This window comes from Corvus cornix, chromosome 6 (assembly GCF_000738735.6).
Source record: "Corvus cornix cornix isolate S_Up_H32 chromosome 6, ASM73873v5, whole genome shotgun sequence".
In the NCBI taxonomy this organism is placed as follows: Eukaryota; Metazoa; Chordata; class Aves; order Passeriformes; family Corvidae; genus Corvus; species Corvus cornix.
This window is the reverse complement of record NC_046336.1, coordinates 35,889,449-35,903,217: the sequence shown is the minus strand read 5'-3', so window position 1 is coordinate 35,903,217 and position 13,769 is coordinate 35,889,449. Positions and strand designations below refer to the sequence as shown.

At 44.7% G+C, this 13,769-nt stretch overlaps 1 protein-coding gene across 1 annotated transcript in view; it reads left to right on the top strand.

The window, feature by feature from the left end:
• Positions 1 to 13,769, top strand: part of MICU1 (mitochondrial calcium uptake 1) — an 84,726-nt gene that overhangs the window by 50,647 nt on the left and 20,310 nt on the right. Inside the window, 2 exon segments of the mRNA XM_039554419.1 lie at positions 3,777 to 3,859; positions 8,697 to 8,894. Coding sequence (XP_039410353.1) covers positions 3,777 to 3,859; positions 8,697 to 8,894 — 281 coding nt within the window.

Below are 13,769 nucleotides of genomic sequence, written 5' to 3'. Positions count from 1 at the left end.
GAAGATCACAACTGAGCACAAAACCAGGGAAATGTGGCCTCTCTCACCAGCAAGCTTTTAATGTCTTTCAGAGTGCGTTGCTTCTGCTGAGAGTACAGGGCAGTAAAGAGCAATTGAGTGCTGCAAATCGGTCCATTAAATAATTGAAAATAGTTTAAAATGGCATAATTGGCTTAAAGATGCCTGATCAACTGGTCTCATCCCTCAGAGCTTCCCGGGGGCTTTACCCTGATGGATCCGAGTGGGTTTTTTCCATGTGGTCAGTGCTGCTGCTTGCTATCTGTTGTGTGGTGGAGGTCACTTATCCCTCTAACATTCCTGTGTTTGGCTTCTGCTTTTCTTGCTCTCTTTCTGTCCCCAAATATTTGATTGGAACAAATGAATCAAAAAAAATGTTAATTGCCCTTTGCACTAATTCATGGGTTAGTTGAAAAAACAACTTAGCGTGGAGAGCTGGTGGGATTATGGATCCAAAGGATCACTTCAACCTGATCTTTCCATATATCTCCAAGCTAGGAATTCACTGATAGTGGTGTGGGCTCCAGTACCATGTTTTCACTCATGTTGGCCTAATGGAAGGTGTCCCTGTCCATGGCAGGGGTTGGAAATAGGTGATTTCTGAGGTCCCTGTGAACCCAAACCATTCCATGCTTCCATGTTAATGATTTGGAGGATCCTCGTGAAGGTCTAAAGATAGAAATAAAGCTAAAAAAGAAGCTGCAGTTGCCCTGACCAGTTTCTGCCTTGTTGCCCAAGGGATATCAGTCGCAATGAAATAGTCTTGATTTTTAATAATGTCAGAAAGGATGGTGAGGAGACAGCTCACACAATCAGAGAGAGCTGAGAATGCAGCAGAGCACTTGGGGAAAATCCACAGGTGGTTTTCCCCCATCAGGACAGGCATCATGCCATATGAATACCAAACAGCCCTTTAAATGGCTTTGGAAACCACTGCAGGAGGAATGTTGGGTTTGCTTGGAGGCATCTTAATTAAGGAGGCAGCGGGGAAATTTAGAGACGCTGCAGTTGGGAATGGTAAAACTGGGGGGCAAAACAAAAGAGCGGGGGAAGGGCTGCATTTAGCTGGGCAGTCTGGTGTCTGCTGCTTTTATGGCCTGTAAGTTTGAAGGATATAAGTGCAGGAAGAGGAAGGGAAATGGAGGCTGTGCAGGCTGATGTAATGGGCAAGGTGGGCACAGTGAGACTGGCTGCTGTCAGGGCAACTCTTCCCACATAAATCCTGGTCAGCCAAGGGGAAAGGCAGAAATCATCTCACCCAGGCCCCATAAATCCAGTCCTGGACATCAGGGATGTAAATCTCTAATGGCCATTCCTTCCTGAGCAGGAGTGGGATGAGCTAATTGTCTTCAGTGCCCTCTGGTTCCCCTGGCTCAGGGTCACGCTGTTTGGATTGAAGTGTCATTACAGGTAATTGGAGCTGGATATGTAGATCAAAGGGAGAAACCAGCCATGGCATTTATTAGCTGAAGGAATGAAGTAATTGAATTTGCCAATTTAAAGCCACCCTTCCCTGTCCTTAGAAAATCTGACCCTGCAGATTTTTGATGCTGAACTGCTCATTTTAATTTTGGAGGTGGTGTTCTCCTCTGGGGCTTTGATACACTGCTCCTGGAAATGTGTATTTAGAGATGGAAAAGGAGAGAAATGGCCCTTGTGAGGGACAAGTGAGTATTTGGCTCTGTTCACCATGTGTCTGTAGAAATGGGATGTGGTATTATATATTTCCTTTAAAAAAGGAGGGAAAAAACCCTGAACCTGTGACAGTTTTTCACAAGGAGTAACAGATTTTCCAGTCTTTAAGTAAATATCATGTACCCTGGCAGAGGCAATGGGGTAAGAAAGATGTGTTGTCTGCTCTTTATCTAGAACCTTGTAACTAAATGAGAGTTTTGTCTGTTCCTCCTCTTCTTCCTAGAGGAAACATCTCTCCACGAAGTGCCAGATTTTGGGGCTAATAATAAGAAATTTCCTCCAGGCTTTCGTGCAGCACTTGCAATTAAGGAGAATAAAATTGCACGTGTTACTGAAATATTAAGGGGGGAGTTGGAAGCTTGTTGCTCTTCAAGAAAATGGTAAATTAATCACTGGAGATGCTGGATGGAACAGAGGAGGCTTAATCCCTTAAATTAGATGTATCATTGGGGAGATTATGAAAGTAGTGCTGGGGACTGGCTGTCCCCAGGTCAATTAACGCTGAGTTAACAAGGGACAGCGAGTGAAGGTCTCCCCATCCCAGCAGGCAGGAGGGAGGGGCTGTGTGGAGGCACAGCAGGGATGTGGGTGGAAGGGGGGATGACCCACCACGTGCAGCTGGCCGTGCCTGTGGTCACAGGAGACATTGCTCCTGCACGTGGTGTCTGGAATTCCAAGCCCGAGTAAGTGGCAGGGGGAAATTGGAAGTGCGGGGATGATAAAAGCAGGACCACGTGTGCTGTGTATATCAGGCAGGCAGTGACAGGCTGTCCCTGCATCAGCCCCAATGCCCTTATTCATCTATTTTGGGCACAAAGTGTTTGGGAAAAGGGGTCTCATTGACCTGTCTGCTGAATCCTTTCCAGATAAAGTGCTAATAGTTACTACAGCAAGGGGAAAACACAGTGTAGAAGTTTTGAGCTGGAGCTGTGACTAACATCCAAAATCCAGTTCAGTTAATTCCATATTAATTTCCTTTTGTCTGAGTGACTCCTCTTTGTCTCCCCCCTCCCGCCCCCATTTGGGAAGTGCCTTCCCACAGACTCATTACTCTTTGAGCATCCACAAGAAATATTAGAAGTTGATTGCACAGATGAGGTTACAGAGGGCTGAACCTCACCAGTGATCCACACTGGATTTGGGTGGGAAATGAAAAAAGGAGCTACATTTTAACTGATCATTTAGGACGACAGCCTTCACATTAGTTATAGCCCAGAGGATTCCCTAGAAATCCCAGCAAACACCATAATTCCTGTAGGAGGTGTGTATTTAAAAGTAGCAGAGCATGATAAATCCTCCTATATTAACTTAATTTGGGAAAAAATTGTGGCGCTGCATTGTAGCTTCAAACGGTCATGGGTTACAGAGCCCAAAATGGAAATGTACTGAAATTCTGTGGTGGGATGCAGGGAAAAGAGCGTGGTTGGCTGGGAAGTGATGCTTTTGCAGAGTTCTGACTAAATAAACCGTGACAGCACAGACTAAATGCAATGGAAAATGAGGTACGGCAGCATCTCAGCTCATGAGCTCCTGCCCACGCCTTATCTCAGTGTCATGACTGGGCTGAGACAAGGGTGGTCATGATTTGTTTAAATTTGTACAGTGAGGCAAGAGCTGAGAGCTGCCCAAATTCCAGGTCTGCTCCTCACCCATGGGAAGCACAGAGAGTGCAGTGCCTGAGGAACATCCTCTGGCCAAACCAGTGTTCGACTGTATGGAACGGGCTGGAGCTCTTGCTGCAGCATCATTTTCTGTTAACTGTCATTAGAAATATCAGATGGCATCTTGCTTTCCAGCTTTTTCCACCTGTAAATAGAATAAATGTTCTAGAAATATCTCCTCCTCTCAACTCCTTGTTAGGTCTTACCAAGACCTTTGGTAAAAGGAGCACCGTGAAGCTCATAGCTAGAGGCTCCTAAGAGATGCATTTCCTTGCTAAAATTGCAAGAATTAGACAAATTACTTTTGGATAAAGTCATTCAGAACTTGTGCCTTTTTTTTAATTGAGCTTTTGTATCTTTGTTAACTGGTTTTTGTGTTTTGTTGTTGTTTCTTTTATATAGCTCCCCAGAGGAATTTTGAAATCGCCTTCAAGATGTTTGATCTGAACGGTGATGGCGAGGTGGACATGGAGGAGTTTGAGCAGGCAAGTTGAACAATCAGTGCTGTGGCATCGTAGCCATAAGCACAGCATTCCTCTGTGATGTTACTGCCTTTTATGTTAGTGCTTAGTGCTGGTTTACACCTTTCCCTTCTGTGTTCTGCCGTGTTGCTTCAGTGCCTGCTGTTTGTTTCTTTAAACTGAGTATTTCAAGACAAAGTTTTTCATTCAACCAGAGCAACCATCAGTACAAACTCAGGTTTCCTGTGATTTTGTCACCAACGTTCAAGGCCAGGCTGGGTGGGGCTTGGAGCAACCTGGTCTAGTGGAAGGTGTCTCTGCCTATGGCAGGGGGTGGAACTGGATGAGCTTTAAGGTCCCTTCCAACCCAGACCGTTCTATGATTCTGTAACATTCCCTTACAAAAAGTCACCTTCAAAGTAGGCAAAGAACTTTTTTTCACTCTACTGATATAGTGGGATTTTGAGCCTACTTCCTTCACAGCTTCTACTGCATTCCTTAATTTTATTTGTCTTCAGAGAATAGCCAAGGTAAGTCTGCTTCAGAGGAGAATTTATCCACTTATTCTAGTGTAATCCAAAAACGTGTTATTGAGAGCATATTTTCATTAGTCCTCTACTTCTTACAAGGCTTCATCAACAGGAACTTTGCTGAGGGTTTTTTAATGAGTTCAGCCTTCATGTCTGATACTGGTGAGCTCCTCCTATAAGCTGTGATTTGTGGTTGTGTCTGACTGAGAATAGATTGAAGGCTCGAGCTGTCAGTGGGGAAAAGATTTGCCCTCCCCAGGCAGAAGAGTGTGATTTTTCTTGTCTATTTCTAGCCTTAAGATATTGGGAACTTATAAACATCCTGAAATCACATCCTGAATCACCTGTGTGTGCTATTCATAAAAGGAAATTTAAATGCACTTACAAAGTGATAGCTGAGAACAAAGCAGCCCTGGAGAATCGAGGGACAGATTCTTACTCATCAGTTGGCTCAATGAGTAATTAACTGCAGAAGAGTCTCTGCAAGGTCGTGCTTGGGGCACTTGCTATAAGTGGGAAGGAACTATTGGCAAAGGAGGTCTGTTGAATTACCCTCCCCTTCTAATCTTTTGCTGTCATCCTCCTTAAATTATTATTTGTATGTATGATGTCATCATCACGAGCTTGCTCCAGAGCCATGGAATATATCTGGGTAAGTACAGGGTTTTAGATGCACACTTTGGACTATGAGGAGACTGGAGTGTGTTTATCTGCAGTCTGGTATCACTTCACTTGACAGCTTGAAATGTAAACGTGGGGTTTTGTTCATTTTCCTTCCTTTCCTTCCTTTCCCCAAGTAAAAATTGCTGTTCTTCCTTCTATCTGCATAGTGCATGGAGATAGCACTCCACTGCAGCTATGTGATCATATTGAACAGTCCAAAAGGTGATTTATGGTAGTTGTAATGTTCTAGAATGAAATCAGTTATGGAGATAGATGAATTTAAGAAGAGCAGAGAATGATTAACCTCCTACTAAAAATGCAGTGACGCCAAGGTGCTAACACAGGTGTCATGTTTGGCTTTTTTATTAGAGCCGTGTAAAATGAAAAAGGAACATTTCTACAGGATGAATGTTTCCTAATCACTGTGAAGATGAAGGTACAAAATTGAATAAATGATTTGAAGTCATCCAGTAGGCCAGGGAAAGTTATACGTGCATTAAGTCACTTAAAAGCCCTTAGGAAGGGGACGGTATTTTTGTTAAGCTGGTTACATGCGTCAGTGCCTGTATAGAAAGGAATAAAGTTCCTGGTTAGCATCAGAATATTTGGGTGAAGGCTGATCTTCCAGAGCTTGAGAGTCACAGGATGAAGGAGATGTTTTGGAAAATGAGAAGATACCTGTGAAGATACTGAATTGCTGCAAGAACAAGCAGAGCTCCAGTGGGAGGCACATACATCCCGTTATGCACACATGTAACATTACAAACAATTGTTTAGATGAAAAATCCTCTTTTTCACTCCTTATGGAAATGCCTCAGGAGGAGCATGAAGGATGGCAGGGTTTGCAGCTCTGTCTTGTAAATCTTACCTGGCAGGAGCAGCTGGAACTGGCCCTCTCAGGGGATTATGCAGCAGTTTAAAAGAGCAACATCATTTTGGGGAGAATGGGTGGCATAAGAAGGGGAAGAAAAGGATTATCAGGGAAGCATCATTCCATCCCTGCTGGCTGTGAGCATGTGAGAATGAACTTCCTACCCCTCCCTCACACATGGTCTTTGGAGGCAGCCAACAGCAGGTCCCTCTTCTCACTGATATTTGAAAACCTCATCAGGAAAGAAAATTACTTCAGTAATTTAGCTAATATGTGACTAAGTTGGAGGCTTTAACTACCTAATTAAAAAATACTGAATTTATTCAGGCCTTGCTGAAGACTTTCAGGTTTTTTATCCAGTTGGGGCAGGTGGTTAGTGCTTAGTCCTGAATAATGTGGTGCCTGCATCAGTATTGTCTTCAATTCTTCATCCCTTGGCATGTAAATTGTTAGTTTGCTCTTCTATTTTTAAATAAAAGCTGGCTGAAAAGTAGTGAACTTGCAGGCAGTGTTACTGGTGATTTCTCTTTGAGTCTTTAACTATTTTAATTGATTTTTTCCCCCTCATCTGGTACAAAAGATGAAACATCACAAACAGTCTGAAATAGGAACAAAAAACAGCGGAGCATCTCAGGGCTCCACATCCTTGTACAATTGATGAGGTGTGTGTGAGGGCAGCTCCTTGCAGTGGTGCCTGCCTTTCTGGGCATTAAAAGGATTACCCAAAACAGGGACTGGTTAAATCATTTTGGCTCCAGTGCCCCCAGGTGGATTTTCAATCTGTCTGACACTTGTTAGAGATGGGAGAGGAAGAGAGAGCCATAGGATTCCATATAAATAACACCCAGGAAAAGCTGCTCTGTGGAGCAGTCAGCAGTGTGGTAAACACTCGTGTAGGAACAGGGGCAGTTTTCCAAGCTGGACATAAATTGCCTTGCTTCAGACAGTTTATAAATATTTGTCTCCGAAATGTGCTGCATGCAGAGCTCACAGTTAACAGAGGAGCACAAAGCAAACTAAGGAGCTGCTGTTTACAGTGCAAATATAAGAGAATTCCTGGATGGTTTGGGTTGGGAGGGACCTTAAAGATCATCTCCTTCCAACCCCCTGCCATGGGGAAGGACACCTTCCACTATCCCAGGTGGCTCCAAGTTCTGTCCAGCTTGTCCTTGAACACTTCCAGGGATGGGGCAGCCACAGCTGCTCTGGGCACCCTGTGCTGTGGCCTCACCACCCACACAGAGAAGAATTTCCTCTATATATCTAGTCTAAAGCTCCTTTCTTGCAGTGTGAAGCCATTACCCCTTGTAAATAGTCTCTCTCCATATTTCTTGCAGGCTCCCTTCTGGCACTGAATGCCACAATTAGGTCACCTCACACCCTTCCTCACATCATGGGGACCAAAAAGCCTCAAAACCTCTTTTCTGTACTTTTTTCCTCTTGATTTTCCTTGTGGCAGAAGAACAGCCAGCAGTCTCTGGCTCAGATGCAGGGTTTCCAGCAAGGTGAACCCAGCAGCAACAGCACAGCATTTTCCTCCAGAGCATCCCCTTTGGGGCTGTTCCAGCACTCACTCTCTCATTAGGAAAAAGTTGAACATGCTGAATACCTCAGTGAGGAGGTTCTGGCGTCCTTGTGACAGCTGGAGCTCTTGGCAGCTGCTTTTCTGCCTCCCTTCCAACTTTTGTCGGCAGGGGGAAGAGGCTGATGGCAAAGCAGCGGTGTTTGCTGGAGCTTTGGGAAGCCTCTGTTGTCAGGTGGCTTTTTTCCCCCCCTCCTTTTTCAAACTTGTTGTCCTTAATATGAATCCTTTTGCTGCCTTGTTGGAAGAGATCAGTTACTACACAGAGAATAAGCCTGGCTTCTCATATCCCAGCAATAATCACTCAGATCGACTTGGATAGTTCAGTGAGGTATTTGAGGGTGGAGAGAGGAGATGACTGCATTTCGCTTGGCTGCCCCCTTCAATTTGCACAGAACCCTTAAAATAACACATTCTTGGATTTTCAGGCTGTCACATCCTTCAAGGTCAACTTTTTGGCATCTTTTGTGGGGGAGGGAAGTTTTTTTGAAGAGACTTTTGTGCTGGGTGGGATAGCCCCAGGGATGGAGGAACTTCCAGCTGTGACAGAGAGCAGCAGGCAGCAAGGAGAGGGTGCCCTTGGGTTGGAAACCCCAGGATTTGTGCACAAGTGGGAAGGAAATGTGTTGTGAGCTAACTGGGGTTGGTGTGAGCTTACAGGGATGGGCTGTAAAGGAGTGGAAGCTCTAAAACATTCAAGGAGTTTTTTCTTCCCCACGATTGGTGCAGCTTTCTCACCTCCTGGGGTTTTGCTGGGAAGAAGCTGCTCTGCTGACCAGGGGTAGGATCAGCACTAGAATGTTTATCTGCAGACTGGGTGAATTGTTTCCCTAAACTCATTTTAAGCACTTGATTCTCTTCTTTCTTTAAAGTGGACTGGAAAAAAACAAACCCTGGGTTGGCCAGAGATGTTGTGGACTCCTCATCCTTGGAGGTGTTCAAGGCCAGGCTGGACAGGGCTTGGAGCAACCTGGTCTAGTGGAAAGTGTCCCTGCCTATGGAAGGGTTTTGGAACCTAGACGGTCTTTAAGGTCACTTCCAGCCCGAATCATTCTTTGACTCTCTTAAGTTCAGCCAAAGTTTTGAATTGTTGTGTCTTTTGAGAATTGTTTTAGGAGGAAAAGAAAGGAGGATGCCACAGCTGAGCATGGAGTACTTCATACTGGTACTTGGCTGGTATGGTTTTGATTGTGACGTTGCCCGTGTTGTTTTTAGGTGCAGAGCATCATCCGTTCCCAAACCAGCATGGGCATGCGCCACCGGGACCGCTCCACCACCGGCAACACCCTCAAAACCGGCTTCAACTCCGCCCTCACCACCTACTTCTTCGGGGCTGACCTGAAGGGCAAGCTGACCATCTCGCACTTCCTGGACTTCCAGCGCAAGCTGCAGCACGACATTCTGAAGCTCGAGGTTTGGGGTGGTTTTCTTGCACAGGGGAGGGCAGTGCAGCACTGGCTGTGCTGCAGGAAGGGGCACGAGCCTGGGAAGGGTACAGGGGGAATTCCTCCAGCTGTGACTCACAGATCCAACCTCTTAAATTCATGATGAGCGTTTCAGTGCCTGGGGCACTCCCCAAGGAACATCTCCAGCTCTTGTGGAGTTGGAGCAGCCAGCACATCCCGGGTGTGTGTCCCTCTAGATGCCTGGCTGTTGCCTTGGCACTGCTGATGGAGATGGTTGAGATGATTGAAGGAAAAAACAACAGCAGTTGTGAGTGGCCTGTTGCAACCTTGCTGAGGAAGGTTTGTCTCGGTCCTAATCAGTGAGCTGTGCCCTGAAGAACCAGGTTTTATAACATCCCCAAAACTCTTCATCTCTGCTTTTGTCCCCACCTTTTCTGTTTGCTTCATTGTTCTGAATGTTTCTGCTGGGTAAGTGTTCAAGCCTTGTTTGAATCCTGCTAAATAGGTGGTCTCCATTATGTGACATCTGTTGTTCAGTCCTGGATTAACATGTTTTATAAGAGATATTGTTCATCTCTTCTGAATTTAGTCTCCTTTTTAATTTGCATTACCCTGACTTTTAACAACAGCTCTCAGCCTCCTGCTCCTAGTCACATGACCTAAATTTAAGCATCACCCTTCAAAATTTGGCTCTTTTGTGTAACATCAGTACAAGGATAGCAACAGGGGACTTGTTGGTCTGTGTCTCAGCTCCCAAGTAGGGCTGATTCAGTTGGAAATGGTGCCCATCAGTGCATCAGGCTCCAGGGTTCAACCTGGCTTGAGCAAAGCCAGGCTTTTATTTGCATTGGAAATCGGGATTTGTGTACAAAATCCCCCCAGCCTATTAAGAGAAGGGTATTCAGAGCTCTGTCGCTGCAGTCTGGTGTATTATTGCTCACATGCTCAGGTTGTGTGATCAGCATTTTATTAAGTTCTTATCAAGTCAGTCATTTCAATTTTAAACTGAATTTATTCCCTTTTTTACTTGGAGTTTACAAATCCAAGTAAGAAACTGACCCAAGGACTGCTTATTTTATTTTTGTGAAGGCAACTGCCCCGGTCACTGCCTTCATTTCATGGTCATTAAAGCAGGTGGTGTGGCCCTGCCTTTGCAGGGGGAATAGGCTGCTTGAAGACAATGTTCTTTGTGAACTGGGTCAGTTCCTCAGTGCCTCTGCAAATTGAAACGAGTAAAATACTTTTTAAGGTGAAGAAACATAAGCTGTAACTTGAATGTAAAGGTAAGAGTAACAGAGATAATTCTATCCTCTGGCTTTCCACTGCCATATTCACTCCAGGGGCGGGCACTGAAGTGTCCCTGACCCTGTGCTCCCTCCATGGGTCCCCACTTCCTTCATTAAGAAGCAATGGGGTTTTTTTTTTTCAGTTTCATGGTACTTACTCTTCTTTTCCTCCTGTGACAATTTAGTTTTTAATGATTTCAATCAACTGTGTGTCTTCCTGGCTAATAGTAGTTGCTTTTCTAACAGGTTAGTTATTAACTGGGGGACAGTAAAAGATATTTATGTCTGGGTAAGTTATTGAATATCATAAAGGCATCGTTACTGACTCCCTGCCAGCACCCTTGAGCACAGCACCAGGCTGTGCTTGGCATTCCTGATACTCATTTCCACTGAAACATTGATGGGTCTGTTCTGCCAAACTTAACTTTTCCCTGAGTTCATGGTCCTAAAGCCCTGATTTTCGTGTTCGTAGCTCTCATTGATTTAGGCAAAACAGGCCTATTTCTGTCCTCAGCGTTGGCTTCTCTCCTCTTCAGCTTTTGTCTCTTTTGACATGATCTCCCACCTTTTCTCCCTGCTTCACATTTGATGTGTTTGTTCACAGTTAAGGAGCTTTTTGTAGGAGTGTCTGGTGGGTTTGTGTTGTTCCTTTCCCATGGAGTGCCCTAATGAACTCAGCTGCTTAAAAAATGTGCTAATTGGTGAGGAGATGTCTCTTGAGAAGAGAAGGTTTACCCTGACCCATGTGAATCAGGAAGACGTGAGAAGTGGTGCTCAGCTGAAACCTTGTTCCCTCATCTACTCGTCCTTTGCTGGCTCAGTAAAACTGGAGCATGGTCTGAAGCTGGGATGTTGATTTGAAACCCAGTTTTTGTTCATGTTCAGAGCTCCAGGGAAGTCCTTGGGGAAATGAAAATCTCCTGGGGCAGCTGCAGCCCCTGAGTGACCCAGAGCCTCTGTTCTCAAACTGGGATGCTGGCTTTGTCTCTTCCAAAAGAAATCTACTTTAAGAAAAACCTTTTTTAAAAGCTGTTTTCCTTTCAGCCCAGGATCCAGGCATTTCTGCAGTTCATACACTTGAGAGCTGTTTTCTGCTGACTGAAGGGGGAACAATAGTTTCTGACTATCTGAACCCACTTTATCTTTCCTCTTACTGATTTTGGTTCTTTTTTTTTTTTTTGGTCAAAATATCCATGCATATTTCTTGCTAAGATTCAGCAGAAACTCTCACAGAGGAATTAAATCAGGCAAAGCCCTGAGCATTTCAAGATTCCTAATGGCTGAAGTGCTGACAGCAGGTTTAAGTAACCATGGCCTGGTGTTTTCTTCTCTTCTGCTTGTTTTCTTTTTTGATGCAAGTGTATTTTCAGTCATTTTATGGAGACTCAGCAGTCAACTCAGTTGCAGGAAGGAAAGGATGAGGAAAGTAACCACAACCAGAGGTAGAGGAGAAGCTTTTAATGCCTTATGGCAACTCTTTGGGGTTTGGCTACTTGGAGGAAGCTGTGGTCAGTTTTTTGGGTTATGGGGTGGCCCTGCTTAGCTAAGGCTGAGCCCCAGGAACCAGCCCAGCAAAAGGTCCTCACCTTTTCCTTGCTGCATTCCCACTGCCTTGCCTTCATGCCTACAGCCAGAGTGGCTTATCTTGACAAACAGTGACAAGTTTGTCTGGCCAGGCTCTGCAGCTGTGTCCCCTTGGGACAGGTGGTGTCGGGCTCTTTTTTTGGTTTGGAGAGGAAGATCTCTGTGAGTCTGGAAGATGAATAGGACTTGACATCATCGTTTATGCAATTTCTGCTTGTTAGTGCCTGTCCCAGATATTCCTGTGTCCTTGGTGGACCAAAAGAGTCCCAGCCAGCCTGTGGGGCTCTTCCAGCCTAAATATTTTAGGATTCTGGAAGTGCCTTTAGAAGAGATGTGTGAGCCCTTTTGTTCTCCATGCCTTTGTCACCCCTGCAAGGCAACCCACAACCTGCTGATAGCACTGATTTAATCTCCATATTTTGTCATCTTACCCAAGGATTAAGGGTGCCCCAATGTCCCTCCCAAGAAAAATGTCTTCCAGGCAAAGTAAAATGGGATTCTGTAAGAATATGGCAAAGGTACATCATTGCTGTCATACGGAAAATTCCTTATTTTCTGTGTCTGTCCTGAGATGTGGGAGTAGCTTCTTTATCCTGGAAGTTCCTGTTTTCATGGTCAATGCCAATACAGTTGCTGCCTGGTTTGGTTTTTATGAAGAAGGGGTGATGGATGCTCTTCCACCTGTACACACTTGATTAGGAAGTCCTGGATCCTTTGGGATCTCAGGCCTGTCTTAACAAATACTCTGCTTTCAGAAGGCATTTCTGATGCTGCTCAGTTGGGTTCTAGGGTAATCACTTGAGTCTGCAATTGCCATTCTCTTCTGAGTCCCGTTGTTGGGGTAGTTGGTATCTGAGTAATCCTGTACCAGGTGTTAAAAATTGCTCTGTTGTTACCAGCTTACTCAAGATTTTTTGGGATTCTGCCTTGTTTTTATATGGGCTGGCAGAGCAATACAGGTTTTCAGTGATTTGTTAACATAGGCAACAAAGTTTGCAGTAATGAGTCACATTTCTTTGTTTCTGCTGCAGTCATTTAGGGGAAAAATGAGTAACTTAAATAAATTGTTTTGAGTAGCCTGAAAAATGAGGTCTGACAGTGTCAGATTAGCTGAGCTTTGTAAGGAAGGACCCAAAACGCTGACTTTTTAGAGGTCAATTTGCTATTGAACTTATACAAGACATTTTTATTTTTATTTTAAGTCACCTTTATGACAGTCTCTGTCATGATTAGCTGTGTTGTCTCTCAAAGTTGTCCTTTACCTGCTGATCCTCTCACTTCAGCCTCACCACTGACCTGGCCCCTGTGGGAACAATGATGGGGAATGTAACATTTTCTCTTCTTCCTTACAAATTCTGCCTTTTCAGCAGTCCTGTAATGGATTTTGTATACTTACATAGCTTTGTCAGTTCTACACCTAGTTCTGTACCTCCTGCTTTAGTCCCAGACTTGCTTTCTCTTCCTTCACATGATCCTTACATCTGAAAAGCCAAACCAGCACTGGTGGAATTGCCTCTTCAGTGGGGCAGTTAATGACAGACAGAAAAGTTGTTTGGGTTCTTTGTTAGTGATTTCCTGACCTGGCTGCAGGGGAAGGAGAGGAGGATGGGCCGATGGCTAAATACAGAAAGCCTGAAGCGTGCCCGTGAGTCCTCTGTTTATCCCAGAGGATGAGTGATGTGTCTGTGTCACTGTTGTCATGCCCTGACTAGATAAAACGTATGTTGATAACCAATAACCTTTAAACAGCTCTGGAGGAAAAGAGGATCTGGATATGGAGGATTTTGCCCTCCAGAAGTACTTGCTGAAGTCAGAGATGGACAAAGCCACAATGCATTTGGTGCCAAGGAGAGGGGAGTTACCAGGAGACCCCACAGACCTGCATATTCCTTCTTCTGCATTTCATGTGTTAGAAGTTTAGGGAACAGAAATGAGGCTGATGTCCCTGCCTTTGGTGGATAGCCATAGAAGTGTGGTGGGTGACAGAATTTTCTGGCATCTCCAGTTAAAAG